Genomic DNA, 18,218 nt, shown 5'->3' with positions numbered 1-18,218 from the left:
AGTCGACGTCGAGGATCAAACACTTTGGACCCCCGTTACATCGATCACTGATCAATGTACCTCATGCTCGCCTAACTAGAACAATCCTGATACCTCAGGGTTGATAAAACGGCAAACCACACACTGCAGGAAACTACAAAGGACTCCTTAACATGCAACCATGACAAGTAGAACAATCATAAAACCCTATGGTTAATAGATAAGCATGCATCCATTATTATCTGATACAGTAGGAGAAAAGCCACACACTGAGGGAACTAAAATGGCTTTCAGCTAGGAACATACAGCACACCACAACAGCGCAGGTACCGTTGTTCACTACAATCCGCTTCTATGCAGAAAATTCTTTGCGAGTACAAGTGACAGGTACATGCATATCTTGCTTATGCTCATCACCTGCGCCTTAGGTCTCCGCATATGCTCGTTACCTGCGCCTTAGGTCTCTCTGCACAAGAAAAAGAGGAGGGGGAATTTGTTATGTGGAACTTTTCCTGACAAATCATACTATTAGGAGCTCTCAGATTTAAGCAAGGATTTTATTGCGTATGCTATCAGAAGCAAGAAAGCAGATACGGAGTACTGATTCTTGTGTTTACTTGTAATATCCAAAGTTGTTATCCATCATATAGGCCTACTCAACTTGATGAATAATGCTGTTAACTAGATATGTGGTAGGCAATGTCTCATGAGCAACATGGAGTAAATTTGGTAAAGAAAGCTACTTCCTAGAGGAAAGTAGAAGTCATGTCTACAAAAGAGAGGGCTTACCCTCGGACCGCGGTCTGTGACTGGTGTTGATCTGCTCCCTGTATTATCTGCCTGCTGAATCATCTGCGGGCTATCATGCTTGTAGAACGCTTGCAAAGTTCTAACCATAAAAGGACGGACAATGTTCACCTCCATTGCAGAGAGATTTTTGAGCTGTCGAAATGCAGAAAAAAAGCGCAAGGCCATGAGCAAGAGATCAAGCGCATTAACTAGAGCCCAAAATTAGTCTCAGATTGCTGTATCACAAGTAATAAACAATGTGTAGTAATACTGTAACAAAAAGGTATGCTACAAGTAAAGCAGTATGCCAGGCTCATTCAAAATTCAGAACCCCTCATAATTTTGTAACCGATAATCATATTATCAACATTTGTATATTCATAGAACCCCTGGATGCATTCAAATTTTGAACAAGTGTATTGTTGACTAAATCCATGGGAAATAAGAAGGTTAACCTATAGATACATTTATAAGATCACTTCAAGAGAAAACACCAGAAATATTAATGTAATGGAGAAAAAAGACGGCATATTACACATCTCCATAATAGCTATAACAGCAGAATTTTAGGAGCCAATGGCTGGAAGTGGAGGACAAAAGGATACCTTCACAGCATGAGTACGGCCAGATATTGTCTCTAATCCAGTTTCGACCTTATGGAACCTGACATCTCTGATATCCTCAATCAAAGATCTCACCTGTATCAGAACTTCAAGTAAGAATCTTTTAAGACATCAAAGCAAACTAGACAGTAAAGATTTCCTTCAAAATTCTTCATAACTCACCAAGTATGCATCTGTGATGTCATCACGAGCACTGTACAAATAAACAATAAAGTTAGGCTATACATGTTGCTTAATGAGCAGGATTCTGTAGGTTCATATTACAGAAGAAAAACAATCAGAAAGTCGCTTGGTATGCTTACTGATCAAACAGAAGCTTAGATATTTCAATATAGTGGAATGGTAATGGTTGAAATTCTCTAGGTGACTCTCTTTCTGCGTCCAACACCTGTGTTAAGCGTTCTAGCAACAAAGGGGTGAAAATAGGCAGTTCAGTATATATCAGATATAAGGAGTACAGATGGTGCAACTGAAGGACAAATGGGCAGAAAAGAAGTGCACACTGGTTGCATACATCGCTAACAAAGTTAAAAGGCACAGAGCTCCCATGTATGATTTATCATGTATGCATCAGCATGTAGCATACAATCCTATAAGCTACGATACAGGTATGACACGACGTGAAGCTACTAAAACAAGCAAGCGAGCGAGCACTTACCAACAGTCATCCATTCAGGTGCACGTATGGTGCACTTGCCACGCCTCTTGAGCGCCACAGCGAGCCACAGAGGGACCTTGCTTGGAATTTGTGGGAAGAAGGGTCCGAAATCCCCCTACATGATGGAGGTGAGTACAATGTTAGCCAAAACTGAACCATGTGAGTAGCACCACTTGGCACTTTGGATATTGCTTGGTCTGTTGCCAAAATTTCGGTTGCCTGAGGATTATTTGATGTTCCCTTCACAATTGTTTTGCCAATTTTTTGGCCAATACAGGGTGGAGGAATCTCTCCATAAAATTGGCAACTGACATTTGAGGGCCAGAAACCAAACGTACCCTAGACATGAGTACATGACTAAACTCTAAAATTGGCCCAGCTCTCAAGAATTCCTACATAACACTACAGTCACCAAAGCTTCAAAGTGTTCTAATCACTAGACAGCGAATGGCCGGAGAAAATCCCGGAGAAATGGAGGCGCGGTGAACATAACGAGTGAACTAGGAGAACACTGACAAGCAAGAAATCAGTAAGTTCAGAGCACGCACGCAGATCATGTTCAGGGCCTCCATCCGGATGTTGGGGACGATCTCCACGATCTCGTCCTCCGCCACGAACTCCACCTGCACCAACCAACCAACCAGCCGCCATCACAAACGGGGCCAGCAGCGGGGGAACAGGCCCTCCTAGGTCGACAAGGATGCATACATATACGGATGGACGCGGGGGTCGATTACCTCGGAGGGCGAGAAGAGGGAGAGATGCGGGTCGGACTGCCCCGCCATGGCGATTTGGGGGCGGATCTAGATGGTGCGCCGGGTGCCTCGAAGCCCGATGGCCGAAGACCGGGACGGACTGGAGACGGCGGGAACGCGACGCGCCGGCGAGGAAGAACCGGAATGGCGGCGGCGCCGCCGCACGTGAGGGGTGGGAGGCGGGGAGTGTAGGGGTGGAAGTGGGAGTGGGATTGGGATTGGGGCGCCGGCGGTGACGCTGTCGCTAGGGCGGCACCGCGGGAGCTCTAATTTTTCCTCGAAAAAAATAGCTTTTCCTTTTTAGCTAAAATATAAATGGGATTATTCTAACAAAACTTCAGAGCACGTTTCACTTACAAAATTATTTTATTTTTATACAGAGTTATACTAAAGTTGTGTCAATTAATTTGGATCGGTTGAAAATACTATATTTTACTTCAATCCAAACTTCTATTATTTTATATAAATTGAAAAGGCGTTCATAATGTCAAGTCGCGTCAGCGGCTCGTTTTCACTGTGATAGTGGTCATTCAGTGGTTTAAAGGCCTTGATATAATTTTTGTTATGTTTAAAATGTTTTTTTCTTCAAATGAATTTTGATAATAGATTTAGATATTTAAAAAAGGAAGGTTCACACTAAACCATTACAAAAGGTCTAGCTGGTTTGACAGCAGAAATTCGTAAAAAATAAAGTACAACCATCTACCCTAGTTTCTTGCCTTGTACTCCCTCTATAAACTAATATAAGAGCGTTTAGATTACTAAAGTAGTGATCTAAACACTCTTATATTAGTTTACGGAGGGAGTAGTTTTTATCTTTCCTTTTCACGAGACGAGTTTTTATCTTTCCTTTAAATTGAGGAGAGGCTCCTCATTATAGCATTTTTCTTCGATAAAAGATAGGTTTTATTAATTCATAATGTCACATCAAGAGAATATAAAGCACCATGGATCCAGGATATGTACAAATTAGAATGCACATAATCAGCACTAACCCTTGTGCACACACAAAACAAAAAAAGTGGCATCTGAATGTCCCGTCGAAGCAAACTCAAGCCTATATCAATAACCATTAACATCAACCATCACATAAATTCGCAAAGGGCACACACCTTCCAGCTATGCCAGACCACATGGTTGCTTCGCTATCCGCAAAGTCGTTGGATTTCTCACGAGGGCACGCCAAGTTTTAAGTTCTAGTTTCTGAAAGGTTGTGATTTTGTTGTTCATTCATGTCAAGTTTCAACGGTTGAAACTTGATGAAGTTTCTAAAACTTTTCAAAATGTATTTAACAGTGGTTTTATTTCAAATCCCTCATCACAAGGAACGTGAGATGAAACATAATTTAGATTTTGGTTCAAAAGATATAAAAGATTCAAACTCCAAAGCCAAAAAATGGGGTCGGTGCCCTCGTTCTTGTGTGCCACAAATCACCTTCCTCAACCACCACCGATGACAACACCCAGACTATGAAAAAATTGCTTCAATAACGACACCTCCAAGAAAGGAACACCGTGGAAGTGCCGATGTCGCCAGATCCAACAAGGTCTTGGGTTTTCACCACTAAAAAGAGGAGCACCGAGATGACTACTAGCTCTACTAGTGAACATAGTCTGAGGTGGCCAGGAGCAGTCGCCGCGGTCTCGAATCCGACGAAGATCAAATCTCCACGGATGTCCGCGACGTAGTTCAAGCTCCCAAATCTAACCTGATGGCCAGGGGCGTAGCTATCGATCTGCTCCAGATGGCCAAGCGTGTTGGCCCGCAATGCGTGTTGGGAACGTAGTAATTTCAAAAAAATTCCTACGCACACGCAAGATCATGGTGATGCATAGCAACGAGAGGGGAGAGTGTTGTCCACGTACCCTTGTAGACCGAAAGCGGAAGCATTAGCACAACGCGGTTGATGTAGTCGTACGTCTTCACGATCCGACCGATCCAAGTACCGAACGTACGGCACCTCCGAGTTCAGCACACGTTCAGCTCGATGACGTCCCGCGAACTCCGATCCAGCAGAGCTTCACGGGAGAGTTCCGTCAGCACGACGGCGTGATGACGGTGATGATGTTGCTACGGACGCAGGGCTTTGCCTAAGCACCGCTACGATATGACCGAGGTGGAATATGGTGGAGGGGGGGCACCGCACATGGCTGGGAGAGATCAACAGATCAACTTGTGTGTTTAGAGGTGCCCCCTGCCCCCGTATATAAAGGAGCAAGGGGGGAGAGGCGGCCGGCCAAGGAGGGCGCGCCAAGGGGGGAGTCCTACGCCCACCGGGAGTAGGACTCCTCCTTTCCTTGTTGGAGTAGGAGAAGGGAAGGAAGGGAGAGAGGAGGAGAAGGAAAAAGGGGGGCGTCGCCCCCTCCTTGTCCAATTCGGACTAGAGGGGGAGGGGGCGCGCTGCTGCCCTGGCCGCCCCTCCTCTTCTCCCACTAAGGCCCATTAGGCCCAATATACTCCCGGGGGGGTTCCGGTAACCCCCCGGTACTCCGGTAAATGTCCGAAACCTCCCGAAACACTTCCGGTGTCCGAACATAGTCATCCAATATATCGATCTTTACGTCTTGACCATTTCGAGACTCCTCGTCATGTCCGTGATCATATCCGGGACTCCGAACTACCTTCGGTACATCAAAACACAAAAGCTCATAATACCGATCGTCACCAAACTTTAAGCGTGCGAACCCTACGGGTTCGAGAACTATGCAGACATGACCGAGACACGTCTCCGGTCAATAACTAATAGCGGAACCTGGATGCTCATATTGGCTCCCACATATTCTACGAAGATATTTATCGGTCAAACCGCATAACGACATACGTTGTTCCCTTTGTCATCAGTATGTTACTTGCCCGAGATTCGATCGTCGGTATCTCAATACCTAGTTCAATCTCATTACCGGCAAGTCTCTTTACTCGTTCCGTAATGCATCATCCCGCAACTAACTCATTAGTCACATTGCTTGCAAGGCTTATAGGGATGTGCATTACCGAGAGGGCCCAGAGATACCTCTCCGACAATCGGAGTGACAAATCCTAATCTCAAAGTACGCCAACTCAACAAGTACCTTCGGAGACACCTGTAGAGCACCTTTATAATCACCCAGTTACGTTGTGATGTTTGGTAGCACACAAAGTGTTCCTCCGGTAAACGGGAGTTGCATAATCTCATAGTCATAGGAACATGTATAAGTCATGAAGAAAGCAATAGCAACATACTAAACGATCAAGTGCTAAGCTAACGGAATGGGTCAAGTCAATCACATCATTCTCCTAATGATGTGATCCCGTTAATCAAATGACAACTCATGTCCATGGCTAGGAAACTCAACCATCTTCGATTAATGAGCTAGTCAAGTAGAGGCATACTAGTGACACTATGTTTGTCTATGTATTCACACATATATTATGTTTCCGGTTAATACAATTCTAGCATGAATAATAAACATTTATCATGATATGAGAAAATGTTGGACCGCCGGCGCGAACACGGTGGTCTCTGACCAGGACCAGGAACCAATTCGAATTTGGATCTTAATAACTCTATTATTGCCTCTAGGGCATATTTCCTTCGGTCTCCCACTTGCCCTAGAGTCAATAATCTAGATTACACAGTAATGATTCTAACACCCATGGAGTTTTGGTGTTGATCATGTTTTTCTCGTGGAAGAGGCTTAGTCAACGGGTCTGCAACATTCAGATCCATATGTATCTTGCAAATCTCTATGTCTCCCACCTGGACTTGGTCCCGGATGGAATTGAAGCGTCTCTTGATGTGCTTGGTTCTCTTGTGAAATCTGGATTCCTTTGCCAAGGCAATTGCACCAGTATTGTCACAGAAGATTTTCATTGGACCTGATGCACTAGGTATGACGCCTAGATCGGATATGAACTCCTTCATCCAGACTCCTTCATTTGCTGCTTCCGAAGCAGCTATGTACTCCGCTTCACACGTAGATCCCGCCACGACGCTTTGTTTAGAACTGCACCAACTGACAACTCCACCGTTCAATGTAAACATGTATCCGGTTTGCGATTTAGAATCGTCTGGATCAGTGTCAAAGCTTGCATCGACGTAACCATTTACGACTATCTCTTTGTCACCTCCATAAACGAGAAACATATCCTTAGTCCTTTTCAGGTATTTTAGGATGTTCTTGACCGCCGTCCAGTGATCCACTCCTGGATTACTTTGGTACCTCCCTGCTAAGCTAATAGCAAGGCACACATCAGGTCTGGTACACAGCATTGCATACATGATACAGCCTATAGCTGAAGCAGAGGGAACATCTTTCATTTTCTCTCTATCTTTTGCAGTGGTCGGGCATTGAGTCTGACTCAACTTCACACCTTGTAACACGGGCAAGAACCCTTTCTTTACTTGATCCATTTTGAAATTTTTCAAAACTTTGTCAAGGTATGTGCTTTGTGAAAGTCCTATCAAGCGTCTTGATCTATCTCTATAGATCTTGATGCCCAATATGTAAGCAGCTTCACCGAGGTCTTTCATTGAAAAACTCTTATTCAAGTATCCTTTTATGCTATCCAGAAATTCTATATCATTTCCAATCAGTAATATGTCATCCACATATAATATTAGAAATGCTACAGAGCTCCCACTCACTTTCTTGTAAATACAGGCTTCTCCAAAAGTTTGTATAAAACCATATGCTTTGATCACACTATCAAAACGTTTATTCCAACTCCGAGAGGCTTGCACCAGTCCATAAATGGAACGCTGGAGCTTGCACACTTTGTTAGCTCCCTTTGGATCGACAAAACCTTCCGGTTGCATCATATACAACTCTTCTTCCAGAAATCCATTCAGGAATGCAGTTTTGACATCCATTTGCCAAATTTCATAATCATAAAATGCGGCAATTGCAAACATGATTCGGAGAGACTTAAGAATCGCTACGGGTGAGAAAGTCTCATCGTAGTCAACTCCTTGAACTTGTCGAAAACCTTTTGCAACAAGTCGAGCTTTGTAGACAGTAACATTACCGTCAGCGTCAGTCTTCTTCTTGAAGATCCATTTATTCTCTATGGCTTGCCGATCATCGGGCAAGTCAACCAAAGTCCACACTTTGTTCTCATACATGGATCCCATCTCAGATTTCATGGCCTCAAGCCATTTTGCAGAATCTGCGCTCACCATCGCTTCTTCATAGTTCGTAGGTTCGCCTTGGTCAAGTAACATGACCTCCAGAATAGGATTACCGTACCACTCTGGTGCGGATCTTACTCTGGTTGACCTACGAGGTTTGGTAGTAACTTGATCTGAAGTTATATGATCATCATCATTAGCTTCCTCACTAATTGTTGTAGGAGTCACAGAAACAGATTTCTGTGATGAAAACTTTCCAATAAGGGAGCAGGTACAGTTACCTCATCAAGTTCTACTTTCCTCCCACTCACTTCTTTCGAGAGAAACTCCTTCTCTAGAAATGATCCATTCTTAGCAACGAATGTCTTGCCTTCGGATCTGTGATAGAAGGTGTACCCAAGAGTTTCCTTTGGGTATCCTATGAAGACACATTTCTCCGATTTGGGTTCGAGCTTATCAGGTTGAAGCTTTTTCACATAAGCATCGCAGCCCCAAACTTTAAGAAATGACAACTTTGGTTTCTTGCCAAACCACAGCTCATAAGGCGTCGTCTCAACGGATTTCGATGGTGCCCTATTTAACGTGAATGCAGCCGTCTCTAAAGCATAACCCCAAAACGATAGCGGTAAATCAGTAAGAGGCATCATAGATCGCACCATATCAAGTAAAGTACGATTACGATGTTCGGACACACCATTACGCTCTGGTGTTCCGGGTGGCGTGAGTTGCGAAACTATTCCGCATTATTTCAAATGTAGACCAAACTCGTAACTCAAATATTCTCCTCCACGATCAGATCGTAGAAACTTTATTTTCTTGTTACGATGATTTTCCACTTCACTCTTAAATTCTTTGAACTTTTCAAATGTTTCAGACTTATGTTTCATTAAGTAGATATACCCATATCTGCTCAAATCATCTGTGAAGGTGAGAAAATAACGATACCCGCCGCGAGCCTCAATATTCATCGGACCACATACATCAGTATGTATGATCTCCAACAAATCCGTTGCTCGCTCCATTGTTCCGGAGAACGACGTTTTAGTCATCTTGCCCATAAGGCATGGTTCGCAAGTACCAAGTGATTCATAATCAAGTGATTCCAAAAGTCCATCAGTATGGAGTTTCTTCATGCGCTTAACACCAATATGACCCAAATGGCAGTGCCACAAATAAGTTGCACTATCATTATCAACTCTGCATCTTTTGGCTTCAACATTATGAATATGTGTATCACTACTATCGAGATTCAACAAAAATAGACCACTCTTCAAGGGTGCATGACCATAAAAGATATTACTCATATAAATAGAACAACCATTATTCTCATATTTAAATGAATAACCGTCTCACATCAAATAAGATCCAGATATAATGTTCATGCTCAACGCTGGCACCAAATAACAATTATTTAGGTCTAAAACTAATCCCGAAGGTAGATGTAAAGGTAGCGTGCCGACGGCGATCACATCGATTTTGGAACCATTTCCCACGTGCATCGTCAACTCGTCCTTAGCCAGTCTTCGCTTAATCCGTAGTCCCTGTTTCGAGTTGCAAATATTAGCAACATAACCAGTATCAAATACCCAGGTGCTACTACGAGCTCTAGTAAGGTACACATAAATAACATGTATATCACATATACCTTTGTTTACCTTGCCATCCTTCTTATCCGCCAAATACTTGGGGCAGTTCCGCTTCCAGTGACCAGTTTGCTTGCAGTAGAAGCACTCAGTCTCAGGCTTAGGTCCAGACTTGGGTTTCTTCTCTTGAGCAACAACTTGTTTGCCGTTCTTCTTGAAGTTCCCCTTGCTACCTCTTGAGCACCGCGTTGGTTTTCCCTTGAAGAGGAAATGGTGATGCAGTAAAGTAGCGTAAGTATTTCCCTCAGTTTTTGAGAACCAAGGTATCAATCCAGTAGGAGGCCACGCCTAAGTCCCTCGCACCTACACAAACAAATATAAACCTCGCAACCAATGCAATAAAGGGGTTGTCAATCCCTTCACGCTCACTTACGAAAGTGAGATCTGATAGATATGATAAGATAATATTTTTGGTATTTTTATAATAAAGATGCAAAGTAAAATAAAAGGCAATAAAAATAGCTAAGTGTTGGATGATTAATATGATGGAAAATAGACCCGGGGGCCATAGGTTTCACTAGTGGCTTCTCCCAAGAGCATAAGTATTACGGTGGGTGAACAAATTACTGTTGAACAATTGATAGAATTGAGCATAGTTATGAGAATATCTAGGTATGATCATGTATATAGGCATCACGCCCGTGACAAGTAGACCGACTCCTGCCTGCATCTACTACTATTACTCCACACATCGACCGCTATCCAGCATGCATCTAGAGTATTAAGTTCAAAAGAACAGAGTAACGCTTTAAGTAAGATGACATGATGTAGAGGGATAAACTCATACAATATGATATAAACCCATCTTGTTATCCTCGATGGCAACAATACAATACGTGCCTTGCTGCCCCTGCTGTCACTGGGAAAGGACACCGCAAGATTGAACCCAAAGCTAAGCACTTCTCCCATTGCAAGAAAGATCAATCTAGTAGGCCAAACCAGACTGATAATTCGAAGAGACTTGCAAAGATAACCAATCACACATAAAAGAATTCAGAGGAGATTCAAATATTGTTCATAGATAAACTTGATCATAAACCCACAATTCATTGGTCTCAACAAACACACCGCAAAAGAAGATTACATTGAATAGATCTCCACGAGAATCATGGAGAACTTTGTATTGAGATCCAAAAAGAGAGAAGAAGCCATCTAGCTAATAACTATGGACCCGAAGGTCTGAGGTAAACTACTCACACATCATCGGAGAGGCTATGGTGTTGATGTAGAAGCCCTCCGTGATCAATGCCCCCTCCGGCACGACGCCGGAAAAGGCCCCAAGATGGGATCTCACGGGTACAGAAGGTTGCGGCGGTGGAATTAGGTTTTCGTGGATGCTTCTGTTGGTTTGGGGGTACGTAGGTATATATAGGAGGAAGAAGTACGTCGGTGGAGCAACGTGGGCCCCATGAGGGTGGAGGGCGCGCCGGGGGGGGGGGGGGGGTAGGCACGCCCCCCTGACTCGTGCTCTCCTGGTTGATGTCTTGACGTGGACTCCAAGTCCTCTGGATCACGTTTGTTCCGAAAATCACGTTCCCGAAGGTTTCTTTCCGTTTGGACTCCGTTTGATATTCTTTTTCTGCGAAACTCTGAAATAGGCAAAAAACAGCAATTTGGGCTGGGCCTCCGGTTAATAGGTTAGTCCCAAAATAATATAAAAGTGTATAACAAAGCCCATTAATCATCCAAAACATAATATAATATAGCATGAAGCAATCGAAAATTATAGATACGTTGGAGACGTATCAAGCATCCCCAAGCTTAATTCCTGCTCGTCCTCGAGTAGGTAAATGATAAAAACAGATTTTTTGATGCGGAATGCTACTTGGCAAAAAAATTAATAATGTAACCCTCTTAATTGTGGTATGAATATTCAGATCCGAAAGATTCAAGATAAAAGTTTAATATTGACATAAAAGTAATAATACTTCAAGCATACTAACTAAGCAATTATGTCTTCTCAAAATAACATGGACAAAGAAAGTTCATCCCTACAAAATCATATAGTTTAGTGATGCTCCATTTTCGTCACACAAGAATGCCCTCATCATGCACAACCCCGATGACAAGCCAAGCAATTGTTTCATACTTTAGTAATCTCAAACATTTTCAACCTTCACGCAATACATGAGCGTGAGCCATGGATATAGCACTATGGGTGGAATAGAATATAATGATGGGGGTTATATGGAGAAGACAAAAAAAGGAGAAAGTCTCACATCAACGCGGCTAATCAACGGGCTATGGAGATGCCCATCGATTGATGTTAATGCAAAGAGTAGGGATTGCCATGCAACAGATGCACTAGAGCTATAAATGCATGAAAGCTCAACAAAACGAAACTAAGTGGGTGTGCATCCAACTTGCTTGCTCACGAAGACCTAGGGCATTTGAGGAAGCCCATTGTTGGAATATAGAAGCCAAGTTCTATAATGAAAAATTCCCACTAGTATATGAAAGTGACAAAACAAGAGACTCTCTATCATGAAAATCATGGTGCTACTTTGAAGCACAACTGTGGAAAAAAGGATAGTAGCATTGTCCCTTTTTATTTTCTTTTTTTGGGCCTTCCCTTTTTTTTATTTTGCCTTTCTTCTCTTTTTTTGGGACAATGCTCTATGAATGATGATCATCACACTTCTATTTATTTACAACTCAATGATTACAACTCGATACTAGAACAAGGTATGACTCTATATGAATGCCTCCGTCGGTATACCGGGATAGGCAATGAATCAAGAGTGACATGTATGAAAAATTATGAACGGTGGCTTTGCCACAAATACGATGTCAATTACATGATCATGCAAAGCAATATGACAATGACGAACGTGTCATGATAAACGGAACGGTGGAAAGTTGCATGGGAATATATCTCGGAATGGCTATGGGAATGCCATAATAGGTAGGTATGGTGGCTGTTTTGAGGAAGATATAAGGAGGTTTATGTGTGACAGAGCGTATCATATCACGGGGTTTGGATGCACCGGCGAAGTTTGCACCAACTCTCAATGTGAGAAAGGGCAATGCACGGTACCGAAGAGGCTAGCAATGATGGAAGGGTAAGAGTGCGTATAATCCATGGACTCAACATTAGTCATAAAGAACTCACATACTTATTGCAAAAATCTACAAGTCATCAAAAACCAAGCACTACACGCATGCTCCTAGGGGGATAGATTGGTAGGAAAAGACCATCGCTCGTCCCCGACCGCCACTCATAAGGAAGACAATCAAAGAACACCTCATGTTTCAAATTTGTTGCATAACGTTTACCATACGTGCATGCTACGGGACTTGCAAACTTCAACACAAGTATTTCTCAATTCCACAACTACTCAACTAGCACAACTTTAATATCACTACCTCCATATCTCAAAACAATCATCAAGCATCAAACTTCTCCTAGCATTCATCACACTCATAAGAAAGTTTTTACTAGTCTTTAATACCTAGCATATTAGGATTAATTTCCCAATTTAAGCAAATTACCATGCTGTTTAAGACTCTCATAATAATATAAGTGAAGCATGAGAGAATAATAGTTTCTATAAAACAAAACCACCGCCGTGTTCTAAAAGATATAAGTGAAGCACTAGAGCAAAAACTATATAGCTCAAAAGATAAGCGAAGCGCATAGAGTATTCTAATAAATTCCGAATCATGTGTGTCTCTCTCAAAAGGTGTGTACAGAAAAGATGATTGTGGTAAACTAAAAATCAAATACTCAAGTCATACAAGAAGCTCCAAGCAAAACACATATCATGTGGTGAATAAAAATATAGCTCCAAGTAAAGTTACCGATGGAAGTAGACGAAAGAGGGGATGCCTTCCGGGGCATCCCCAAGCTTTGGCTTTTTGGTGTCCTTAGATTATCTTGGGTGCCATGGGCATCCCCAAGCTTAGGCTCTTGCCACTCCTGGTTCCATAATCCATCAAGTAAAACTTGAAAACTTCACAACACAAAACTTAACAGAAAATCTCGTGAGCTCCGTTAGCGAAAGAAAACAAAACACCACTTCAAGGTACTGTAATGAACTCATTATTTATTTATATGGGTGTTAAACCTACTGTATTCCAACTTCTATATGGTTTATAAACTATTTTATTAGCCATAGATTCATCAAAATAAGCAAACAACACACGAAAAACAGAATCTGTCAAAAACAGAATAGTCTGTAGTAATCTGTAACTAACGCAAACTTCTGGAACTCAAAAAAATCTACCAAAATAGGACGACCTAGACAATTTGTTTATTGATCTTATGCAATTGGAATCAATATTTTATCACGTTCTGGTTATTTTTAACAATTGTTTTCGTGAACAGAAAGTTTCTGGAATTTTCAGCAAGATCAAATAACTATCATCCAAGAAGATCATATAGGTTTAACTTGGCACAAACACTAATTAAAACATAAAAACAAATCTAACCAGAGGCTAGATCAAAGATTTATTCCTAAACAGAAGCAAAAAGCAAAAAAACTAAAATAAAATTGGGTTGCCTCACAACAAGCGGTATCATTTAACGCCCCTAGCTAGGCATTGATAATTTTAATGATGCTCACATGAAAGACAAGAATTGAAGCGCAAAGAGAGCATCATAACACATGTGACAAACACATCTAAGTCTAACATACTTCCTATGCATAGGCAAATTATAAGCAAACAAAATTTCAAGGCAAGCAAAAACTAGCATATGCAAGGAAGAAGAAAGTGACGATAGTAATCTCAACATGAAGAGAGGTAATTTAGTAACATAAAAACTTCTACAACCATATTTTCCTCTCTCATAATAATTACATGTAGGATCATAAGAAAATTCAACAATATAGCTATCACATAACATATTCTCAACACGATCCACATGCATGCAAAGTTGACACTCTTCCAAAATAGTGGGATTAACATTAACTAAAGTCATGACCTCTCCAAACTCACTTTTATAAAAAAAAATCATAAGATTGAACATTCTCCAAATATGTGGGATCTAAAGTTGACACTCTTCCAAACCCACTTTCAATAATATTGCAAACACTATTATCAATCTCATATTCATCATGGGGCTTAAATAAATTTTCAAGATCATAAGAAGAACTATCACCCCAATCATGATCATTGCAACAAGTAGAGGACATAGCAAAACTAGCATCCCCAAGCTTAGGGTTTTGCATATTTTTAGCACAATTGACATCAATAGAATTTATAGTAAAATCATTGCAATCATGCTTTTTATTCAAAGATCTATCGTGAATCGCTTCATAAAGTACTTCATCATAATTTTTAGATTCACGAATTTCAAGCAAAACCTCATAAAGATAATCTAGTGCACTCAATTCACTAGCAATAGGTTCATGATAATTGGATCTCTTAAAGAGATTAGCAAGTGGATGAGGATCCATAAACTTTTAGCAAGCGAAGATGCAAGCAAAAAGAAGGTACATGGTAACACAAGCAAACAAAAGATCGAACGGAAGAAGGGCGACTAGAACGGCAAAGGTGAAGTGGGGGAGAGGAAAACGAGAGGCAAATGGCAAATAATGTAATGCGAGGGATAAGAGTTTGTGATGGGTACTTGGTATGTTGACTATTGCGTAGACTCCCCGGCAACGGCGCCAGAAATCCTTCTTGCTACCTCTTGAGCACTGCGTTGGTTTTCCCTTGAAGAGGAAAGGGTGATGCAGTAAAGTAGCGTAAGTATTTCCCTCAGTTTTTGAGAACCAAGGTATCAATCCAGTAGGAGGCCACGCCCAAGTCCCTCGCACCTACACAAAAAAAATACAAACCTCGCAACCAACACAATAAAGGGGTTGTCAATCCCTTCACAGTCACTTACGAAAGTGAGATCTGGTAGATATGATAAGATAATGTTTTTGGTATTTTTATAAAAAAGATGCAAAGTAAAATAAAAGGCAATAAAAATAGCTAAGTGTTGGAAGATTAATATGATGGAAAATAGACCCGGGGGCCATAGGTTTCACTAGTGGCCTCTCTCAAGAGCATAAGTATTACGGTGGGTGAACAAATTACTGTTGAACAATTGATAGAATTGAGCATAGTTATGAGAATATCTAGGTATGATCATGTATATAGGCATCACGCCCGTGACAAGTAGACCGACTCCTGCCTGCATCTACTACCATTACTCCACACATCGACCGCTATCCAGCATGCATCTAGAGTATTAAGTTCAAAAGAACAGAGTAACGCTTTAAGTAAGATGACATGATGTAGAGGGATAAACTCATGCAATATGATATAAACCCCATCTTGTTATCCTCGATGGCAACAATACAATACGTGCCTTGCTGCCCCTGCTGTCACTGGGAAAGGACACCGCAAGATTGAACCCAAAGCTAAGCACTTCTCCCATTGCAAGAAAGATCAATCTAGTAGGCCAAACCAAACTGATAATTCGAAGAGACTTGCAAAGATAACCAATCATACATAAAAGAATTCAGAGGAGATTCAAATATTGTTCATAGATAAACTTGATCATAAACCCACAATTCATCGGTCTCAACAAACACACCGCAAAAGAAGATTACATCGAATAGATCTCCACGAGAATCGTGGAGAACTTTGTATTGAGATCCAAAAAGAGAGAAGAAGCCATCTAGCTAATAACTATGGACCCGAAGGTCTTAGGTAAACTACTCACACATCAACGGAGAGGCTATGGTGTTGATGTAGAAGCCCTCCGTGATCAATGCCCCCTCCGGCAGGACGCCGGAAAAGGCCCCAAGATGGGATCTCACGGGTACAGAAGGTTGCGGCAGTGGAATTAGGTTTTCGTGGATGCTTCTGTTGGTTTGGGGGTACGTAGGTATATATAGGAGGAAGAAGTACGTCGGTGGAGCAACATGGGCCCCATGAGGGTGGAGGGCGCGCCCAGGGGGGATAGGCGCGCCCCCCTGCCTCGTGCTCTCCTGGTTGATGTCTTGACGTGGACTCCAAGTCCTCTGGATCACGTTTGTTTCGAAAATCACGTTCCCGAAGGTTTCAGTCCGTTTGGACTCCGTTTGATATTCTTTTTCTGCGAAACTCTGAAATAGGCAAAAAACAGCAATTTGGGCTGGGCCTCCGGTTAATAGGTTAGCCCCAAAAATAATATAAAAGTGTATAACAAAGCCCGTTAATCATCTAAAACAGAATATAATATAGTATGAAGCAATCAAAAATTATAGATACGTTGGAGACGTATCACCCCTTCTTCTTCCCTTTACCCTTTTTCTTGAAACTGGTGGTCTTGTTGACCATCAACACTTGATGCTCCTTCTTGATTTCTACCTCCGCAGCCTTTAGCATTGCGAAGAGCTCGGGAATTGTCTTATCCATCCCTTGCATATTATAGTTCATCACGAAGCTCTTGTAGCTTGGTGGCAGTGATTGAAGAATTCTGTCAATGACACTATCATCCGGAAGATTAACTCCCAGTTGAATCAAGTGATTGTTATACCCAGACATTTTGAGTATATGTTCACTGACAGAACTATTCTCCTCAATCTTGCAGCTGTAGAACTTATTGGAGACTTCATATCTCTCAATCCGGGCATTTGCTTGAAATATTAGCTTCAACTCCTGGAACATCTCATATGCTCAATGACGTTCAAAACGTCGTTGAAGTCCTGGTTCTAAGCCGTAAAGCATGGCACACTGAACTATCGAGTAGTCATCAACTTTGCTCTGCCAGACGTTCTTAACGTCGTCAGTTGCATCTGCAGCAGGCCTGGCACCCAGCGGTGCTTCCAGGACGTAATTCTTCTGTGCAGCAATGAGGATAATCCTCAAGTTACGGACCCAGTCCGTGTAATTGCTACCATCATCTTTCAACTTTGCTTTCTCAAGGAACGCATTAAAATTCAATGGAACAACAGCAAGGGCCATCTATCTACAACAACATAGACAAGCAAAATACTATCAGGTACTAAGTTCATGACAAATTTAAGTTCAATTAATCATATTACTTAAGAACTCCCACTTAGATAGACATCCCTCTAATCATCTAAGTGATCACGTGATCCAAATCAACTAAACCATGTCCGATCATCACGTGAGATGGAGTAGTTTTCAATGGTGAACATCACTATGTGTTGATCATATCTACTATATGATTCACGCTCGACCTTTCGGTCTCAGTGTTCCGAGGCCATATCTGCATATGCTAGGCTCGTCAAGTTTAACCCGAGTATTCTGCGTGTGCAAAACTGGCTTGCACCCGTTGTAGATGAACGTAGAGCTTATCACACCCGATCATCACGTGGTGTCTCGGCACGAAAAACTTTAGCAATGGTGCATACTCATGGAGAACACTTTTATCTTGAAATTTAGTGAGAGATCATCTTATAATGCTACCGTCAATCAAAGCAAAATAAGATGCATAAAGGATAAACATCACATGCAATCAATATAAGTGATATGATATGGCCATCATCATCTTGTGCTTGTGATCTCCATCTCCGAAGCACCGTCATGATCACCATCGTCACCGGCGCGACACCTTGATCTCCATCGTAGCATCGTTGTCGTCTCGCCAACTATTGCTTCTACGACTATCGCTACCGCTTAGTGATAAAGTAAAGCAATTACAGGGCGATTGCATTGCATACAATAAAGCGACAACCATATGGCTCCTGCCAGTTGCCGATAACTCGGTTACAAAACAT

At 41.9% G+C, this 18,218-nt stretch overlaps 1 protein-coding gene across 1 annotated transcript; it reads right to left on the bottom strand.

Annotated features, from left to right (window-relative positions):
* Window positions 1-168: 168 nt before the first annotated feature.
* Window positions 169-3,083, bottom strand: LOC109749468 (DNA replication complex GINS protein PSF2). Its single transcript, XM_020308427.4, has 8 exons — window positions 2,787-3,083; window positions 2,598-2,672; window positions 2,050-2,164; window positions 1,694-1,793; window positions 1,554-1,584; window positions 1,374-1,466; window positions 769-921; window positions 169-445 (listed from the first exon to the last, which is right to left on the bottom strand). Exons 1-8 carry the CDS (start codon window positions 2,832-2,834, stop codon window positions 425-427), a joined length of 636 nt encoding a protein of 211 aa, XP_020164016.1. The 5' UTR covers window positions 2,835-3,083; the 3' UTR covers window positions 169-424.
* Window positions 3,084-18,218: the final 15,135 nt, after the last annotated feature.

The sequence above is a fragment of the Aegilops tauschii genome, chromosome 1 (genome assembly GCF_002575655.3).
Source record: "Aegilops tauschii subsp. strangulata cultivar AL8/78 chromosome 1, Aet v6.0, whole genome shotgun sequence".
Lineage (NCBI taxonomy): Eukaryota > Viridiplantae > Streptophyta > Magnoliopsida > Poales > Poaceae > Aegilops > Aegilops tauschii.
This window is presented reverse-complemented; position numbering and strand designations above follow the sequence as displayed.

What these genes read in the sequence shown, in the direction of transcription:
- LOC109749468 (XM_020308427.4), bottom strand. Translation starts at nt 2,834, where the DNA reads ATGGCGGGGCAGTCCGACCCGCATCTCTCCCTCTTCTCGCCCTCCGAG. An exon ending in ACATCACAGATGCATACTTG is followed by an intron (nt 1,467 to 1,553) that starts GTGAGTTATGAA and finishes GTTCTGATACAG; the next exon opens with GTGAGATCTTTGATTGAGGA. An exon ending in GCCGTACTCATGCTGTGAAG is followed by an intron (nt 922 to 1,373) that starts GTATCCTTTTGT and finishes GCATTTCGACAG; the next exon opens with CTCAAAAATCTCTCTGCAAT.